The sequence below is a fragment of the Micromesistius poutassou genome (genome assembly GCF_964030765.1).
Source record: "Micromesistius poutassou genome assembly, chromosome: 1".
Taxonomy (NCBI): domain Eukaryota; kingdom Metazoa; phylum Chordata; class Actinopteri; order Gadiformes; family Gadidae; genus Micromesistius; species Micromesistius poutassou.
In genome coordinates this window covers 8,682,475-8,698,793 of record NC_140271.1, presented here as the reverse complement: position 1 = coordinate 8,698,793, position 16,319 = coordinate 8,682,475, and the positions used below count along the sequence as shown (strand labels likewise).

The 16,319-nt window shown below is 44.4% G+C and overlaps 1 protein-coding gene across 1 annotated transcript in view; it reads right to left on the bottom strand.

Annotated features, from left to right (window-relative positions):
* Window positions 1-10,428, bottom strand: part of jupb (junction plakoglobin b) — a gene marked incomplete at both ends in the record, with an annotated part of 38,419 nt that extends 27,991 nt beyond the window's left edge. The window contains 4 exons of the mRNA XM_084488544.1: window positions 2,809-3,047; window positions 4,560-4,813; window positions 9,789-10,013; window positions 10,419-10,428. Of these exons, the coding sequence (XP_084344670.1) occupies window positions 2,809-3,047; window positions 4,560-4,813; window positions 9,789-10,013; window positions 10,419-10,428 (728 nt within the window). The remainder of the gene's footprint in view (window positions 1-2,808; window positions 3,048-4,559; window positions 4,814-9,788; window positions 10,014-10,418) is intronic.
* Window positions 10,429-16,319: the final 5,891 nt, after the last annotated feature.

Here is a 16,319-nt window from a genome sequence, read left to right as displayed (position 1 = left end):
TTGGGTACGGTGTTCATACTGTGCAGAAGCACACGCGCACACACACACACACACACGCAAGCGCAAACACTCACGTGCAAACACGCACGCACACACACATGCAGACGCAGGCGTCTGCAGAGGATGAAGACATACCGAGGCGGCTTGTGTACAGAAAGTCTGATAGGGAGATTAGTGGAGAGCGACGAGGACGAGGAGGAGGAGGAAGTGTAGGAAGTTATGTTATGAAGGAGGTGAATAAGGGAAGGATGGAACGAGTGACGACAGTTACGGGAGAGAGGTGGAGGTGGAGAGAGGAGACAGCGAGAGAAAGATGAGACGACATGGAAACAATGAGGAAGGGGGGGGGGGGGAGAGAGAGGTGGATGCGAGTGGGATGATGGCATTCATATATTTCAGAAATGCACCCTCGCGCTCACAAACTCTGCCAAGTGTCTTTGAAACTCGTGAAGTTGTATTTTTCAGATTTTCTTCCCCGCTTCCTTCCTTTTTATTATGTGTATTAAGCCGCAGAATCAATTATAACTGTGAATTATGGATTCAGTCAAAGCTCCCACTCAAGGATTAGCTATTTGTCGTCGCCGTGCCCGGAGTAGGTCTGGGAGATGTGAGCGGAGCTGGCTGGGGTTCATGTTCACACACACACACACACACACACACACACACACACACACACACACACACACACACACACACACACACACACACACACACACACACACACACACACACACAGCTACTGTTTGTTTGCTTCGTCGGCTAAACGGATAATCTCTGTCCGTGTCTTTGTGCACAGTACACGCGGAAACAAGGTCAATATTGCCAAGAATAACATCTATAATGTATTGGATGATTTTCCTCCTCCAAGCAAATACAGGATGGCTGTGTGTGTGAAGTGATACAGCGATGAACATTTCATGGGACGATCAAAAGGAGATCAAGAGAATCTACTGGTAAATACACAAACGCATGTATATTTGAATGTAAACGATACATGATTCATTAATTGATTTGTATTCATTTGAGATTGAGACATATGAGACTGAAGACTTTTATGTTTGCTTTAGCTTTCTGCTAAATCTTGACTACACTGCACTTTCTACAATGCATTTTTTTACTTTGCTATTTTATTTTATTATTTCATTTTGTTGTACGTGAAGCCCTTCGAAAATTGCTCTATAAATAAAGTTGCCTTGCCTTGCCTATATAAACACAAATCCTTCACAAAATGAATGATAAAAACCTCAATAAATAGAGAAACAGATTAACTATTCAGTATTTCTAGCAGTAGCTGGTTTAGTAGTGTTATGAAGTGTAGTGAAGACAAGTGTTATTTACTTTCTTTTTGGTCCGTGTGGTATGGTGTCATCATGGACATGGCACACATTGTCTGTAAGAATTGCCTCCCATAGTTAGGGATTGCCAGGGGATTTGGCAGGTTCTGTTGTTCTGCCATTCAGCTGACTGATGCATTTCCCATGCCAATAGCTGCTCGAGTGAGAAACACCACATTTCCTGCTCTGAAAGTCTCAATTCTAGGTTCACCTATCACTCTGTCTGTCCGCTTCCCCCTGTCTTTCTGTTGTTTATCCCTCAGAGATGCCTTCTCACCCGAGCCCGGTATCCACCTCTCTCGTTCAATCACTCTATTGCTTTTGTTTTTTAAACTCCTCACTTGAACTGAATTCTAATTTCTCTCTCTGTCTCTCGCTATAACTCTCTCTCTCCGTCTCTCTCTCTCCATCTCTCTCTCCGTCTCTCTCTCTGCTTTCTTTCCTTCCTTGTTCTCCTAGGATTCACTAAGTACGCCTAGCCCCACTTCTCCATTTAATCCATCCTCTCACCAATCTATCATCTATCCGTCCACTGACCCGCTGACCCACCCACAAATCATCCATCCGTCAATCCATCCTCTCCTGGCACCCACTGCTCCATTCAGCAACCCTGAACCCTTTCCTTCCGATCCATCTATAGCCCCTTTCACACTTAGTTCCCGGCACTGCTCGTGATTTTCACTACTCACACAGGGCAGCAACGTTCTGGAACACTTCTGTCTCGGGCCCTTTCACACACGCAAGCAAAGTAGTAGATGTGCCAAGGAACAGTCCAGCAGACAGACAGTAATGCAACACTCATGGACCCCGGCTCCCCCAAACTCGCCGACTGAGAGGAGCTACCTTATTTCGGATTCTGTAAAGTTTCTTAAAGTAAAGTAATTCTTGAAAAACTAAGCTGCTTGCAGACAAAATAAGCTGTATTGACATTGTTATCAAATCACCCTGAAAAGCAATGGCGCGTTAAGATGATCCGTCACGGATTCAAATACGTCCTCATCAGGATTCTTTGGTTCCTATATTTTCCACTTGTATCGCCAGGTGGACTCAAAAATCGTTTTTTTGTAAGAAAAAAAGGAAAAGCCCAGAAATGTCAATGTAATCTTATAGTTAAAACATCGCTTGTACTGCCCTACAGGGGGTGGGTGGTTGATTTGCATCAACTATGTTTGGTTCTCTTTTGGTTCAGCCCTTTTCATAACAAAAAAAAATGGAAGACCTGAAAAACCCAAACCCCAGCATTGCACCCATACATCAAAAAGATAAAATACCACCAAAAAAAATCATAACATCGCATTGCAATTCTGACAGAATAGCCATTCATAGTGTATTGGTCAGTAAAAAGTAGGGCTGACCAGTTTGGGGAAAATCGAATTGCGAATTTGCAAATTGTTCGTTCTATTACATCGCAATATCGGTTTTAGAATTCGATTAATCTTTCAGCCCTAATAAAAGTGTTTTACATTGTTTCTACCTCAGCATGCGGACCAGGGCTGGGATCCCCCCGGACTTGAAGATGGCGACCAGGCCCTCCCTCTGGTGGGAGAGGCTGTGGAGGACGGAGGCGGCGCAGCGTGCCGTCTCGATGTCCGCCGCCGACGTCATGGCGCGCACCACCGCCGCGATCATGGCGGGCGACTGCACCAGCACCCGCCGGCTGGCCTCCTTCCGGGTCAGCTGGTTCACGATCATGGCCGCCTTGTTAACCACCACCTTGGTTACCGCACACACACACACACACACACACACACACACACACACATGGATGCTAATGATAATAATGAAAACAAACTGGGGAGGGCTGTCTGTCTGTGTAGTTGTGTAAACTGAGAAAAAGCATGTGATGGGTCATCTTGTTGGCGATGAAACCTATAGAGGGAGAGAGCAAGTGCGCAGTGTTGGGGAGTAACGGAATACATGTACCGGCATTACGTATTCAGAATACAAATTATAAGTAACTGTATTCCGTTACAGTTACAATTTCAATAGTTGGTATTTAGAATACAGTTGCATTGTTGAAATCAATGGATTACATGACGACACTTCTCTGACACACTTCACGAGATCATTCACTCTCTATGGTGCCTTCACACCAACAGCATATAGTGTGCACTCAATGAGTTTGGTCCCTTGGTTGGGTGCGTTTGCGTTGGTGAATGCAACCACCTCACTTTGGTGTGTGCACCAAATCAGCCGGCCGAGAACTCCCTGAAGAGGTGATCTCGGTTCGCTTCCAAACGAACCCCGGTGCGGGTTCGCTTGAGATGTGAAAGCGAACACACCTCGGTCCGATCCAGTTCTAAAAATCACACGCCTCTTTGGACGTAACAGGCACCCGCTCAGCCGCGTGCATTATGGGAATTATTGTTTGAATTTAGCGGTAACTCCAAGACTAGCAGCACATTGTCGGACCGTCGGGTGAAAATGAGTCGTGGCTCGACATGGAGCAAAGAGGGAAAGACGGAATGTCTATTGGATATTTGGGCAGACGCCCACATAAAAACGTATGCTGGAAAACACATAATGGCGATGCATTTAACACATTCCGCATCAGGATGAGGGAGTTCGGCCGGTCCGCAGATCAATGTACATCACGCTGGATATCCATGATTGTTTACTTTCACCGGCAGTTTCCCCCCCTTTTTTTTATCTAACTCTTTACCCCGCCCAAGACCTTTTTGTCCAATGATTTAACAGTCTTTGCATCTTTGCTGAGTAAATAAAGAAACTGAAAAAGGAAAATTTGTCAATTCGTCTTTTGGTCATATCTTTTGCATAAACATACCCTTATAGTCTTTGTTCCTCTACAGCAAATTATATAATATAGAGCACTTTCAGGGAGACTTTGGCCTAACACATTCAGCCAGTTGGAACAGAAGAACACACCAGAATAGGCCTGTTTAGTAAGCAGGATTTGATGCCACATTCCTACACTTCTTCTTCTGTAACTGGATACATTTTAAAAGTATCCTTCCCAACACTGCAAGTGTGTGTGTGTGTGTGTGTGTGTGTGTGTGTGTGTGTGTGTGTGTGCGTGCGTGCGTGTACGTGTGTGTGCGTTTGCGTGTGATAGAGAGTGCAAGAGATTGTGTGTGTGCGTGCGTGCGTGCGTGCGTGTGTGCGTGTGTGTGTCAGAAAGCGAGAGCGTGTCTGTCTATGCGTCTGGAGAGCGAGAGCGAGAGAGTGGGCAAGAGCGAGAGAGAGAGCCAGTCCCAGCCAGCTCACCGGGTCGTCATCTGACAGCAGCTTGGTGAGCTCTGGCACCGCCCTGGTGGCCAGCTCTGCGTCGTCCTGGTAATTGATCAGGTGCACGATGGCCGTCTTCAGCAGCTGGGAGGGCTCGGCCAACCGCTGCACGTTGCTCTGCTGCGCCGGATCCGATTGGACGGGCATAGCCGCCTCCCCTTCCACCAGCGTCTCCGGGAACATGGCGGCTCTGACGCGCTGGGCTCTGGTCAGGGAGTACTGGAGGTCGAGGTCTGGAGGAGGGGAGAGAGAGAGAGAGAGAGAAGTGGGAGACGGAGAGAGAAAGATTAGAGAGAAGAGCAATGACAGTGACAGCGCGTGTTCTCTCGGAGTCGCTGCCATGCCAAACACTGACACCTGGAAAAAATGCAAGGATAAATGGGAGTGGCAGTGTGGATGTGCGAGCTGTGTTTGTTGTTGGCCAGGGAGTTTCAATGTACAAAGACATACACAAACAGACACACAAAAAGCCTTGGGGTCTTTGAATATAAACAACAATAAGTGAGGTGAATATTCGGTCACGGGGTTGCTGTGCACGTGGCTGTCGTGTGTGCGACCAAGCGTGGCGGTCTGGGAGTGGTACAAACTACTGTAGTGGAACATGAGTCTGTGCTGTGATTTATAGAGAACGAATATACCAAATAATAAGGTAAAACGCACCGCCATCAATCCGTCAAGCAAGTCCTTTTATTTAATTAGCCATACGTATCACCAAATTAATGAGCACAGCTTAAACGATCATTTCCTCCTGATTCCTTTAATTGATTTCAGCTTCTTAATGTCTCTTGATGAGGCGTATAAAAGAGAAAAGATAACGCCGTCATTCTTTTGCCATTCATCTAATCCAGTTCCCTGGTAATTGCCGTGCGATACAAGTTTGACTATTCTCGTTACTTTGAAAATGATCACTGTGACATTCTGTCATCTCTTGTCGTTGTGCCGTGAGGCCGCTGTGAACGTGTTTGTGGTCTGTGGAGAGTTGATTGCACATGTCTAAAAGCTACGGGTCCCCTTTTAAGCCCAACGCCGGCACAAGGTCAACCTCGAAGCCTGACATACATATGAGGTTAGAGTGGAGATTTAATGACGTAAAAGGAGATATTTGAAGGTGTGTTTCTATTCTGAAATGATGAGGCGTACAGTCCATTAGATGTGAACGACGGCCTCATCATTCATCACCATGAGCAAATGACACCATAATGGTATTATGGTTGTGTGTTGATGGGGTAGGGAAGGAGATGCATATCAATGTGAGAAGCTGGGGTTGATGTAAAAATATGGTCACGGGCCAAACAAAACAATTTAATCGATCTAAGGACTATTGCCTTTGTCTTTCATAATTTCCTCACTGACCAGACGTAGTCTCCCCTCTGGTTGTCTTAATTATATCTTCAAGCAGTCTGTGATATTTAGTGCGTGTGAATGTGAATGGCATCTTCACTGTGTTTTACACCATGTTTTAAAAGATGCAGATGTTCCTGTCAGGCTGTTGTAAGCCTGCCAGCCATGTAATAGTCTGCAGGTAGGACTCATAGGCTAATAGGAGCCACACCCATTCTGGTGCTCCTTAAGAGGGCCAGAGTTCTAGACTGGAGGGAGTATTGAGTTATGACTGTGCGTCAAGGAAACTCTTTTCACAGTGCGACTAACATGTATATGGTCACTATAGTGTTGTCCACTTCGACTCATGGGGCAGTGGCACTTCTGATCAGATTAGATGAGAGACAATAACATGAGATGTTATTGTCCTTCAGAGAAAATATCCATTGCCACCGGTGTACTTAGATAGTACTTAGATCATAATAAGAGCATTGATATCATCAAGAAGAGAAAAACACATGAAACATCAGGTAGTGATGTCCCTTGAGTTGCAATCAAGCATACCCTCGCCTTCCTTCGGTACCCAGAATGCAATGCAATTTTTAGCTTGTGTTAAATATTAAACATCAACAACACCTGAAGCATTCGTCCTTTGTCCGCTGACAATTCTTTCTGCAAACAATGCAATGTTGTTTTGGCTCTTGCTCGCTCAAGGTAAACGGAGGCAACTCAAGGAAAAACATTGCTTTCATTCAGGCTGCCTTAGTTATGTGTTTTCTGATTAAGTTGAACATAAAGAAAATCTTTAGAAAGCTTGGATGTTGGCGTTTCTTATCAGTGCTGTTCTGCACAAATCATTAGCTAATTAAAGCAAGGGCACTATCTTAAATTACCTAATTAAGTTGCTCTTGATTTAACAACCTATGTTTTGATATGAAGCAATACAGTCACTCCAAATTGCTTCACCTCAAATAGAATTCTCAGTCAAGACTTAATGAGAGTGAGAAAGTTTGGTCAGCAATGGACAAGCCGTCTACGGCTGGAACCATGCATTGGGCTTGTAGCTTTTCTTTTTCTCAAAATACATGACATTGTATAGAAACTACAATATATGCTTTATAGATAGGGTTTTGCAAACAAGCTTATACAAAATGACCGGAAAGCTACAAGAAAACCATGAGTGACATCTCTTCTGCTGGCTTCTGGCTTGTTTTTTGGCCCTGAGATGGTTGAAGGTTTCACACGGGAGAGGTCTCTGCTCTGAAAACAGAGAGTCTAAAGGGCAGGCTGATATGTATGAAAGCATGCCTTTTATATAAACTGTATAATGTAATTCATAGGTCATTCAGGAGCATGTAGTGGGTGAGGGCATCTTGCTAAAGGATGCCTACATGCTGCAAATATCAGGGAGCAAACCTTACCAGTTGGCTGAATCATAATAAACATCCATAGACAAAAATATGCACTGTTGCAAAACCTTTGGTAGACATAATCCATGTATGCTCCCTGTTGGCACTGAAGATTCATAGTGGTTGTCCTTGGGTCCTGTCACTCCTCCCTATTGTACCAAGACAATAGTTTACTTTTTTTGTAGTGTGCAAAAACCCTGTGCCTCCCCCCTCCAAATGGATCAAAGCAGAAAACTCTGTTGTGCCTCGTACCTATTCACCAAAACAGTGTTTTTGCACTTAAACCATAAAAGATCCGACAGCGGCATGAAACATTCCCCCGGGCCCGTAAAGTTCTTCCTGTCCCTTAATGGCACATGCTTCCGAGCCAATGAGACGTGCGGCAGTGATGAATCCTTTGCTTTGACTCTATATGTGGACGCTTCTTAAGCAGAGGGTTGCAATGCTCACACAAAGAAAGGGAGAAAGGGAGAGAGGGACAGAGAGAGAGATAGAGAGAGAGAGAGAGAGAGAGAGAGAAGGGGCCGGAAATCCCTTCTGCGTAATAGGTTCAAAGAGCTAATGTTCACCGCTCTCGTTCCTCATTGAATAGCAGCCTTTTAGTTATGCTCTATAAGGTTGAGAGAGATTAAATATAGGATAAATGACCTGGGGTTCCTGCTTAACATTCTATCCAGTTAAAGCCAGAGCTATTCATGACATAAGAAAGAAAGAAATCGGTCTTGTGGAAAACAAGATTCTTTGCTCTACATTCAACATTGTACACTGTACAGTGTATAAAAGTCACTAAATGATGTATGTTTCAGGCATGAAACATTCATGTGTCTACGCCAGACTGGGTTATATTTCATCAGTTGGTGGCAACGCCTCAACGTTTTCCCTACCGCTGGTGAGGTCGTTTAGCAGAGCCTGTGCACCGGGGCCAACAGTTCACCCGGCATGGCGAGAGCGAGGAGAATCCCAGGGTTTAGCTGCACCATCGCTACGGCGCCTCCATGCTAGCGTCATGAATACGGCCTTGCTGGTTCTACCTGTGTGTAATGGTGTAATGGCACTGTGTCTTTGTACCTTTCCTCCTGGAGTCTGCTATGAAGGCAGCGATTTATACTGAGCATTAGTATAGTCGGGCCTTGCATAATGTTGTTTTTTTATGGGGTGCTTTGAAAGTACAAAATAATAATAAAATAAAATAATAACAAAAAAAACTGCAAGAGATAAATGTGCAGACAGCAACCGCTATATTCTTAGGCTGGTTGAATGCTCCTACTTAATATAATATAATACTAAATATAAATACCCACCTGCCTTTGAAGAGGATGATGACAGAACATTATGTCTTTCTTTCACTTGGGGATCCTTTGAGAGGAATATAAAATTGTGCTTTTATCAACAGGGGTTGTAGATAATGTGAGACGTTCTTTCAGGTAATGTATTGTTCACATGTTTACTTTAAGTATGGTAGTTAATTATGCGCCAATTATGTTGAAGTATATATTGGGTGAATATGTGATCAGAGTTTGTGATCAAGTGAGTGCGACAGCAAGTGAATGAAATGGTGAGAGGACAAGACACTGATTGAGTCACTGAAACAGTGAGTGTGTGAGTGAGGGAATGAGTGACTGATTGGAGAAGACAGTGATTGAGTGATTGAGCCAGTGACCGAGTGAGTTGTCTACTAAAATCCCGGAAGATAACGAGCTGAAGAGAGGGAAGAGAGTGAGAGAGCGAGAGTGAAAGGAAGAGTGAGGGACACAGAGCAAGGGGGAGAGAGTGAGAGACAGAGAGTTATGGAGAGAGGGGGTGACAGAGAGACAGAAATAAGAGTGGCAAAGTTCAAACCAGGGCTTTAGAGTCTGAAGATGGATAGAGGCGACAGGGATAGAGCGGTAGAGAGAGGGAGATGGATGGATACATCAAAACAGGAACATAATGAGGATCTGACAGCTAAACAAGGTTTAAAAAAAGACCAGAGACTCACCGACTAATAGGGACGTGACACAGCAGGGACCTCACGACACACTCTTACAGAAATGTTTGAGTGGCAACACGATACGTATTGTGATACTTTAAACATTAAAGTAATACTTTAACACGTTTTTTAAATGTGTGATTTTAGATTTTGTGTGGTTGAACACTGGGGCTTGGGTTCTAAAGGTCAGCCATTCTGTTCTTAATGAATGTGGCCAAACCGCACACAGCTAGTTGACGCGGCCGACTAGCGGCGAACACACTATAGCGCCCTCTGCAGGACTGTACCGTTATTTTGCTTCCACTCTGAAACCATTGACGTTTGGGGGCTTACATAAAACGTTTTCGGGGGTCAACCTGACGTTACTTAAGTGTTGACGCAGCGATCGATTCTCACATGAATCCACTTTTTCTTCCCCCCCCCCCCCTCCTCCTAATACAGAGGAAACGTCCACAGTGATGAACAACACCAAACCAAACAGAATGTGTGATCCCCGCGGGTCCTCCTCACCGGTGGGGCTGTCCGCGTCACCCTCGGCGGCGTCCCCGTTCCCGCTGCTAACCCCGGCGGCGGCGGCGGCGGTGCTAGCGCTCGCCGCGTACTTCTTGCTCAGGCTGTACTCTGTGCTGCTCTCGTCGTCCCGCAGCGTCGTGGCGCCTGATTGGATGCCGGAGTCGTGGGCGTAGTATGTCTGCTGCCACTCGGCCACCTTCACCACGCTGTCTGCCTCGCTCACTGACACACACACGCACGTACGCACGCACGCACACGCACACACACACACACACACACACACACACACACACACACACACACACACACCATAACTATCGGCGCCTTGATAACTGTAATTGTAACTGTCATTTAACTTCTCTTTTATCTCCTCACAGAGATGCTTTTATCCAAAGAGACCTCCAGTGAATACAGGTACAGGTCATTCTAGTGTCTTCCGTGTATATACTAATTATATTGCGGGTAACGGGTGTTTAATTCAACCCAGACTGGTATAGTCCTTTAAGGAGCCTCTTGTTCAAGGACTTCCTGCAAGTTAGGTTCCGGACATGAAGGATTGAACCCGGTACATTTCAGCCGGGAGAACAATGTACAATGAACAATGTAACCACTACTACACTATCCTACCGGGCCCCATTGCGACAGCGGAGGCTCTACTGTCGGTCGGCTTGCTTTAACAACAATAGTGTTTAATGTTTAAACATTCAGCGACTGACCCAGCCCCCTCTATCCACCCCCCATGTTCAGTAGCATCTCTTTCAGATAAATGTATGAATCATCGTCTAATATTATGTGCCATGAAATAAAAATCAATCATCTTCATCTGGTGGGTTTTTATGTGGCTGCGGGAATTATTTATGCCACGCCCCGTTATTGCATAAAAAAATTGTTTTGTTGTCATCCGCACAAGGAACGTGCCTTCCTACTGCGATTCTTACTGCCACATCGATTTGTCTTGTCTCGGCAGAGATCTGCAGTAAGCAGAACAGTTTCTGGTGGATAATTGTTTAAATATACCACTTCACTTTAAGTATCCATACTGATAATTGGGATCACATCCCCCACTGTTGTTATTGTTGCTATTGCTGGTGTAACTATAATGTTGTAGGGATGCAGTTAGCAGTTAGGCCTACTTACTTTGCATGGACATAATCTCTGCCCAACGTTGACCACTGTGTTCAATGATTTATGACCTGGATAAAGGGAGAGAGGGAGAGAGAGGCAGAGGGAGAGTGAGAGAAGAAGAAAGGGAAAGAGAAAGAGGGTGAGGGAGAGAGGAAGATAAGGAGAGAAAGGGAGAAAGAGAGAGTTTGAAACGGTGAGAGGGTGGTATGCCAGTTAACAGCAATAATGAACATAATTCAGTTATACTGTACATATAAAAAGTACATCATTTTAGTTTATTAATAGATATGGTGGTTGATACAATATATCTTCATCATTCACCATAATAACAGAAATATATGTATTCAATACATATATAAAAGTTCAAAATCTGTTCCCTTTTTAAAAGCATAAGACTGAAAAGCTTTTTGAAAATGTGTCACCTAATTCCAGAGGGCTCAAAATCTTTCATCACAAGACCCCCCTCCCACCACATTACGCAACCCGAGAAGATAATTACGTCTGTGTGTGTGTGTGTGTGTGCGCGTGTATGCATGCTGCGTGTGCATGTGTGTGTGACAAATGTGCAAGATCAGTTTGAAACCGACATATCACTAGGCCCCAAAAATACCCTCAGGCGACAGCTATTAAATCATTATTATAATTATAATAATGAAATTGTTAAGATCACTTGTTAAGAAGAGTGAGTTTGATGTTCTGCCTGTGTTTGTGTGTTACAAGTGTGTCTGTGTGTGTGTGTGTATGTGCATGCATGAATGTTGTTTTTTTCATTAATGACATTCAAGCCCAAGTCAGCATTGTAACTGATCCCTCAACACCTCACAACGAATCCTCCGGGAGTCAAAAATGTTTCATTCATGAGCCGATCTTAAACCTGATGCCGTGCGTCTCAAGTGTCACTCTGAATGGATAAATAAACACCCGACAATGACACCAAACACAGCACTGTGTTTCCCTGAGATACAAAATAAATAAAACCGCGTTGGTTCCCCAGCGACTCAATAATGGTGAAATTAAATGTAAATGTAGATGTTCCAACGTCCGCAGAGACCTTCTCGGGGGGGGGGGGGGGGGGGGGATCCCAGGCTAGGATGTACCGGGAAGGGGCACCGGATGGTTTAATAAGAGCCACAGCTTTGCCCGGGTTGTTAAAGGTCCCATGGCATGGCATGAAAATTTCACTTTATGAGGTTTTCTAACATTAAGTTCAGTTCCCCTAGCCTCCCTATGGTCCCCCAGTAGCTAAAAATTGCTTTAGGTGTAAACCGAGAAGTAGGTATCTTGCTCCTCCTTTGAAAAAAGGATCGCCGAAACACTTCGATTTGGGAGCTGGCCCCATATGACGTCATATGGGGCCATGTTACCTCCCCTTTCTCTGCTTGGCACGCCCAGAGAATTTGGCCCGCCAATGAGACAATGAGCTAGGACCGTGCGAGCGCCACATGTGTGTGTGTATGAATACACACACTGTAACGCGTGTTCGTTGTTATTTGGATAACCGTTCTGCTGTTGTTGTTATGGCGCATAACATGCAACACAATAATGCAAGTTTGCATAAAGCTCCCATTTGGTGAAAAGACTAGACTGCGTCGGGTTGGTTGAGAAGGAATTGGGAACCGTGACATGGAGGAGAAAAGGATTGTTGCCCAGGATTGTCCGTCGGAGCCCCGCTGCCCACTGAACGCTGCCCGTTGCCCGGGGTTGTCTCTGGGTGGGCAGCCCCGGGGACGGGCAGCATTCAGCGGGCAGACCCAGGGGCGGGCAGCGGGGCTCCGGCGGGAGACAACCCCAGGCAACGAGCAGTGTTCAGCGGGCAGCGGGGCTCTGACGGACAATCCTGGGCAACAATCCTTTTCTCCTCCATGTCGCGGTTCCCAATTCCTTCTCAACCAACCCGACACAGACAACCCCGGGCAACAATCACGGGCAACAATCCTTTTCTCCTCCATTTCGTGGTTCAGTCTGTACTTAATATTGACGTGATAGTGGAAGAACCAGAGGCGTCAGAGAACCCAACGCAGTCGTTTGAGATTCATAATATCATCCGGAGGTGCAAACAGCTTTTGACCATGATAATATATATTATATTATATAGATATCTAAATATAATATATTATTTAGATATAGAGCTCCAGGACTCCCGCCGGAGCACCCGGAGTGTTCAGTGTTCCACTGTAAACACTAGCGCATGGTACTGTGGCCGCAAGCTGCTCAGGGCCACACCCCCACCCTCCACCTTGACCCGCCTCTAAAAACGGCACGTTTGTGGAGAGCTCATTGTGGGACTGGCTCGTAGTGGCTGTAACTCTGCACCAAGGCTGAATTTCTTGAACGTCTTCAAGTACTGTACTAGGGGCCCACTAACACCTATATTAAGGCATCCATAAAATAGCATGCCATGGGACCTTTAAGGCTAATGGCCTCCATTCATTTCCACAGAGGGGGAAGCGCTACGCTAGGAAGCGCTACGCTAGGAAGCTACGCAGCGGAAGGGAGTTTTGAATGGCCCTTTGGGTGTGCTGGGACTCAGAGTTTTAGACACTGAAGAATAAACACTATTGAGCCTTTTATCATATTTAACAATATTTTGTTAATATTATCTCTCCTTCTACTACTAATTATACTAGAAAAAACAATTTGGCCTATTTATTTGATATGCATTTAATATTACCTCTCCTTCTACTACTACTACTCTACTACTTCTACTTCTACTACTACTACACTAGAAGAAACACTTTTAACTCTTACTTCCCCATATGTATTTGATATCGCCACCGAGTATAACCACTTCTGCACCAACAACTAAACATAGTAAGAACTAAGATACTAGTAGTGGGGATAAGAACAAGAGCAATAATACAGACAAAACTATTTAGAATATCTTTGATGTACGTACACACATCTGCGAAACAGTAAAACATAACCACACACCGAGATCTGTTAAACAGATGTTTGTCTCCAAAAACCATCAATGTGTTTACATTCATCCTTTTATTTAGGCAAACGAAAAGCCCATACAAAACTAAACTAAATCCTTCAGTGCCAACTAAGCCCTTAGTAGTTTCTTAGCAATTAACCCTAATGTGTTATTCAGAACCAGGAGAGAGGATTTAACAAAGGGAAAGGGATTCTTTAATATGCAAGATAAAACACTGGATAATGAGAACACATGTTGCTTGTCCGACATATCACAAGAGATTGCTTCTTGAAAAACATGAATAAACAAGCAACTCTCCCCCCCACCCCACCCAACATCTGTAAAAGCTGTGGAGGAGGCTAGTAAGCTACACAGCTTTTGCCAATTCATACATTTATGGATTATATTGTGTTCTTAAAGCTCTATTGACTGGAGGACATCCATGTTGCCAACTGATGAGGTGATGATCCGCCCATGGGGCTAGATGTTTGCTGAAACTCTTTGTAGCTGCTTTCACACAATAGACGTACAGCCCGCTATTAAACCGCTATTCTCCCGACGGGCCGTATATGTGAACGACAAATCTTGACATTGGACATCCTGAAAAAAGACTACCCGAGGTAGTATTTTAGCCGGCGGAAATGTTAATTACCTTATTTGCGAATGAGCAGTAGAATGTAGGGATGTCACGATACCAGAAATTTAGTAGTCGATACCAATACCAGTGAAATTCCACGATTCTCGATACCCAATTCGATACCACGGTCAAAAACAAAACAATAAATCCCATGTACTTTATTTATTAAAAACATTTAAACATTACAAAAAACAGTGGCACTGGCATGTAGCCTTCAAGTAATGAATAAAAATAAACCACTATTAACATTACAAAAAAAGAACAGTGGCATGTAGCGTTCAAGCAATAATAATAATTTTTTTTTAAATACGCGCTGAAAGCAGGCAGTCATGCAGCTATGCGGCTCGCGTTTACACTTGCGTGCATGGCGGGGTTTAAAACATAACTTCCAACCTAATATTAAGTAATATAACACAGGTGCGCAAGGCAGCCACAGGAGACGCCAACATTGTTTTCAACCGCTCGGTACCGCGCCGTATTAATTATCAAGTTTTGAAAAGAAAAAGTATTTGAAGCGAATAAGCAACGCTGTTTTTGATTTGTTTATTTGATTTTGAACGAACAGTTTTGGATGCATGCATCGGCTTTGAATTGGTTTGTTTACTTTGAAATTGCATACACTCGCAACACACACGCACACGCACACGCACGCACACATTCACCGCCGCACCCACTACAACCTGCCGATCTTCGATCAAAACAACAAGTAAGTGATGCCGAACGCAGTCGTACCATGCGTGTTTAGAAGCGCAACATTGAAACGGGTCCCGTCTGAAACAGTCGCGCGGCGCAGCGTTCCAAACGCAAAGTACTTCCAGACACGACTCTTGCTATTCTTTTTATCGACGAGTCGAGGCGGAGCCGTCGCACTCGCTGCAGCTGCAGCTGCCGTCTTCCATGTTCCCGTGTAGGTGTATATGCTGCCCACATGATGTCCGGAGGAATTGCATCTTCGGTACCTACGGTACTAAGAAAAACGAGTACTGTCACGTTTTTTGAATTTTGGTATCGACTTTGTACCGAAGTATCGGTTCTCGTGACATCCCTAGTAGAATGTCGGCATTTCGCACCAGTTGAGTGGGCGTGTTGATGACGCTTCAGTCTACGTTTGCATGTCATTGAGTGGCACGTGCACCCTAAACGATAATCAGCCTGTTGCCTTTTGTTCGCTGAATGGTTTAAAAAATTTGAGTCATTCATGGTGAACGCTAAATGATAGGTCTTATCGTAACCCTCAAAGAACACATCATACAAAAAATTACAATACATGAGTTCACAGCTGCACACGTATTTAGAAAATGTTTTTTTTTATTATTATGTTACACCTTTCCTGCTACTGTAGTCGAGAGCACAGGGAAGACGTCCCCTCCAGGGCCGATGTTTCACTGGCAGTGGGTCTGCTTATAGGTTTGAATATGGTTGGAATGAAGCGGCCACCGATTTTTGACAGGCTGGGTACTTTATTCTTAGTGTCACTAACTTTACAGTACACGTTTGCACAGACACAACCGGACTCGTTCATTACTTCACTAAACTGACACATGCTACCGCAGGGTTCCTACAGGTTCAAGTCAAATTCAAGTCTTTTTAAGATCTTTTTAAGACCATTTATATAAAAACTTAATACCAATTTCACAGCCTATTTCACAGACCTACCGGCAAAGAGAAACAATTTTTTTTAATTTGTTCATTTATTTCTCAAACAAATGTGAAAATGTGGACTGTGTAAAGCAAGTGTTGGGAACATTACTTCTAAAAAGTAATTAGTTATAGTTATTCACTACTTGTTCCAAAAAGTAACAGAGTTAGTAACTGAATTACTCTATAATAAAAGTAACTAGTTACCAGG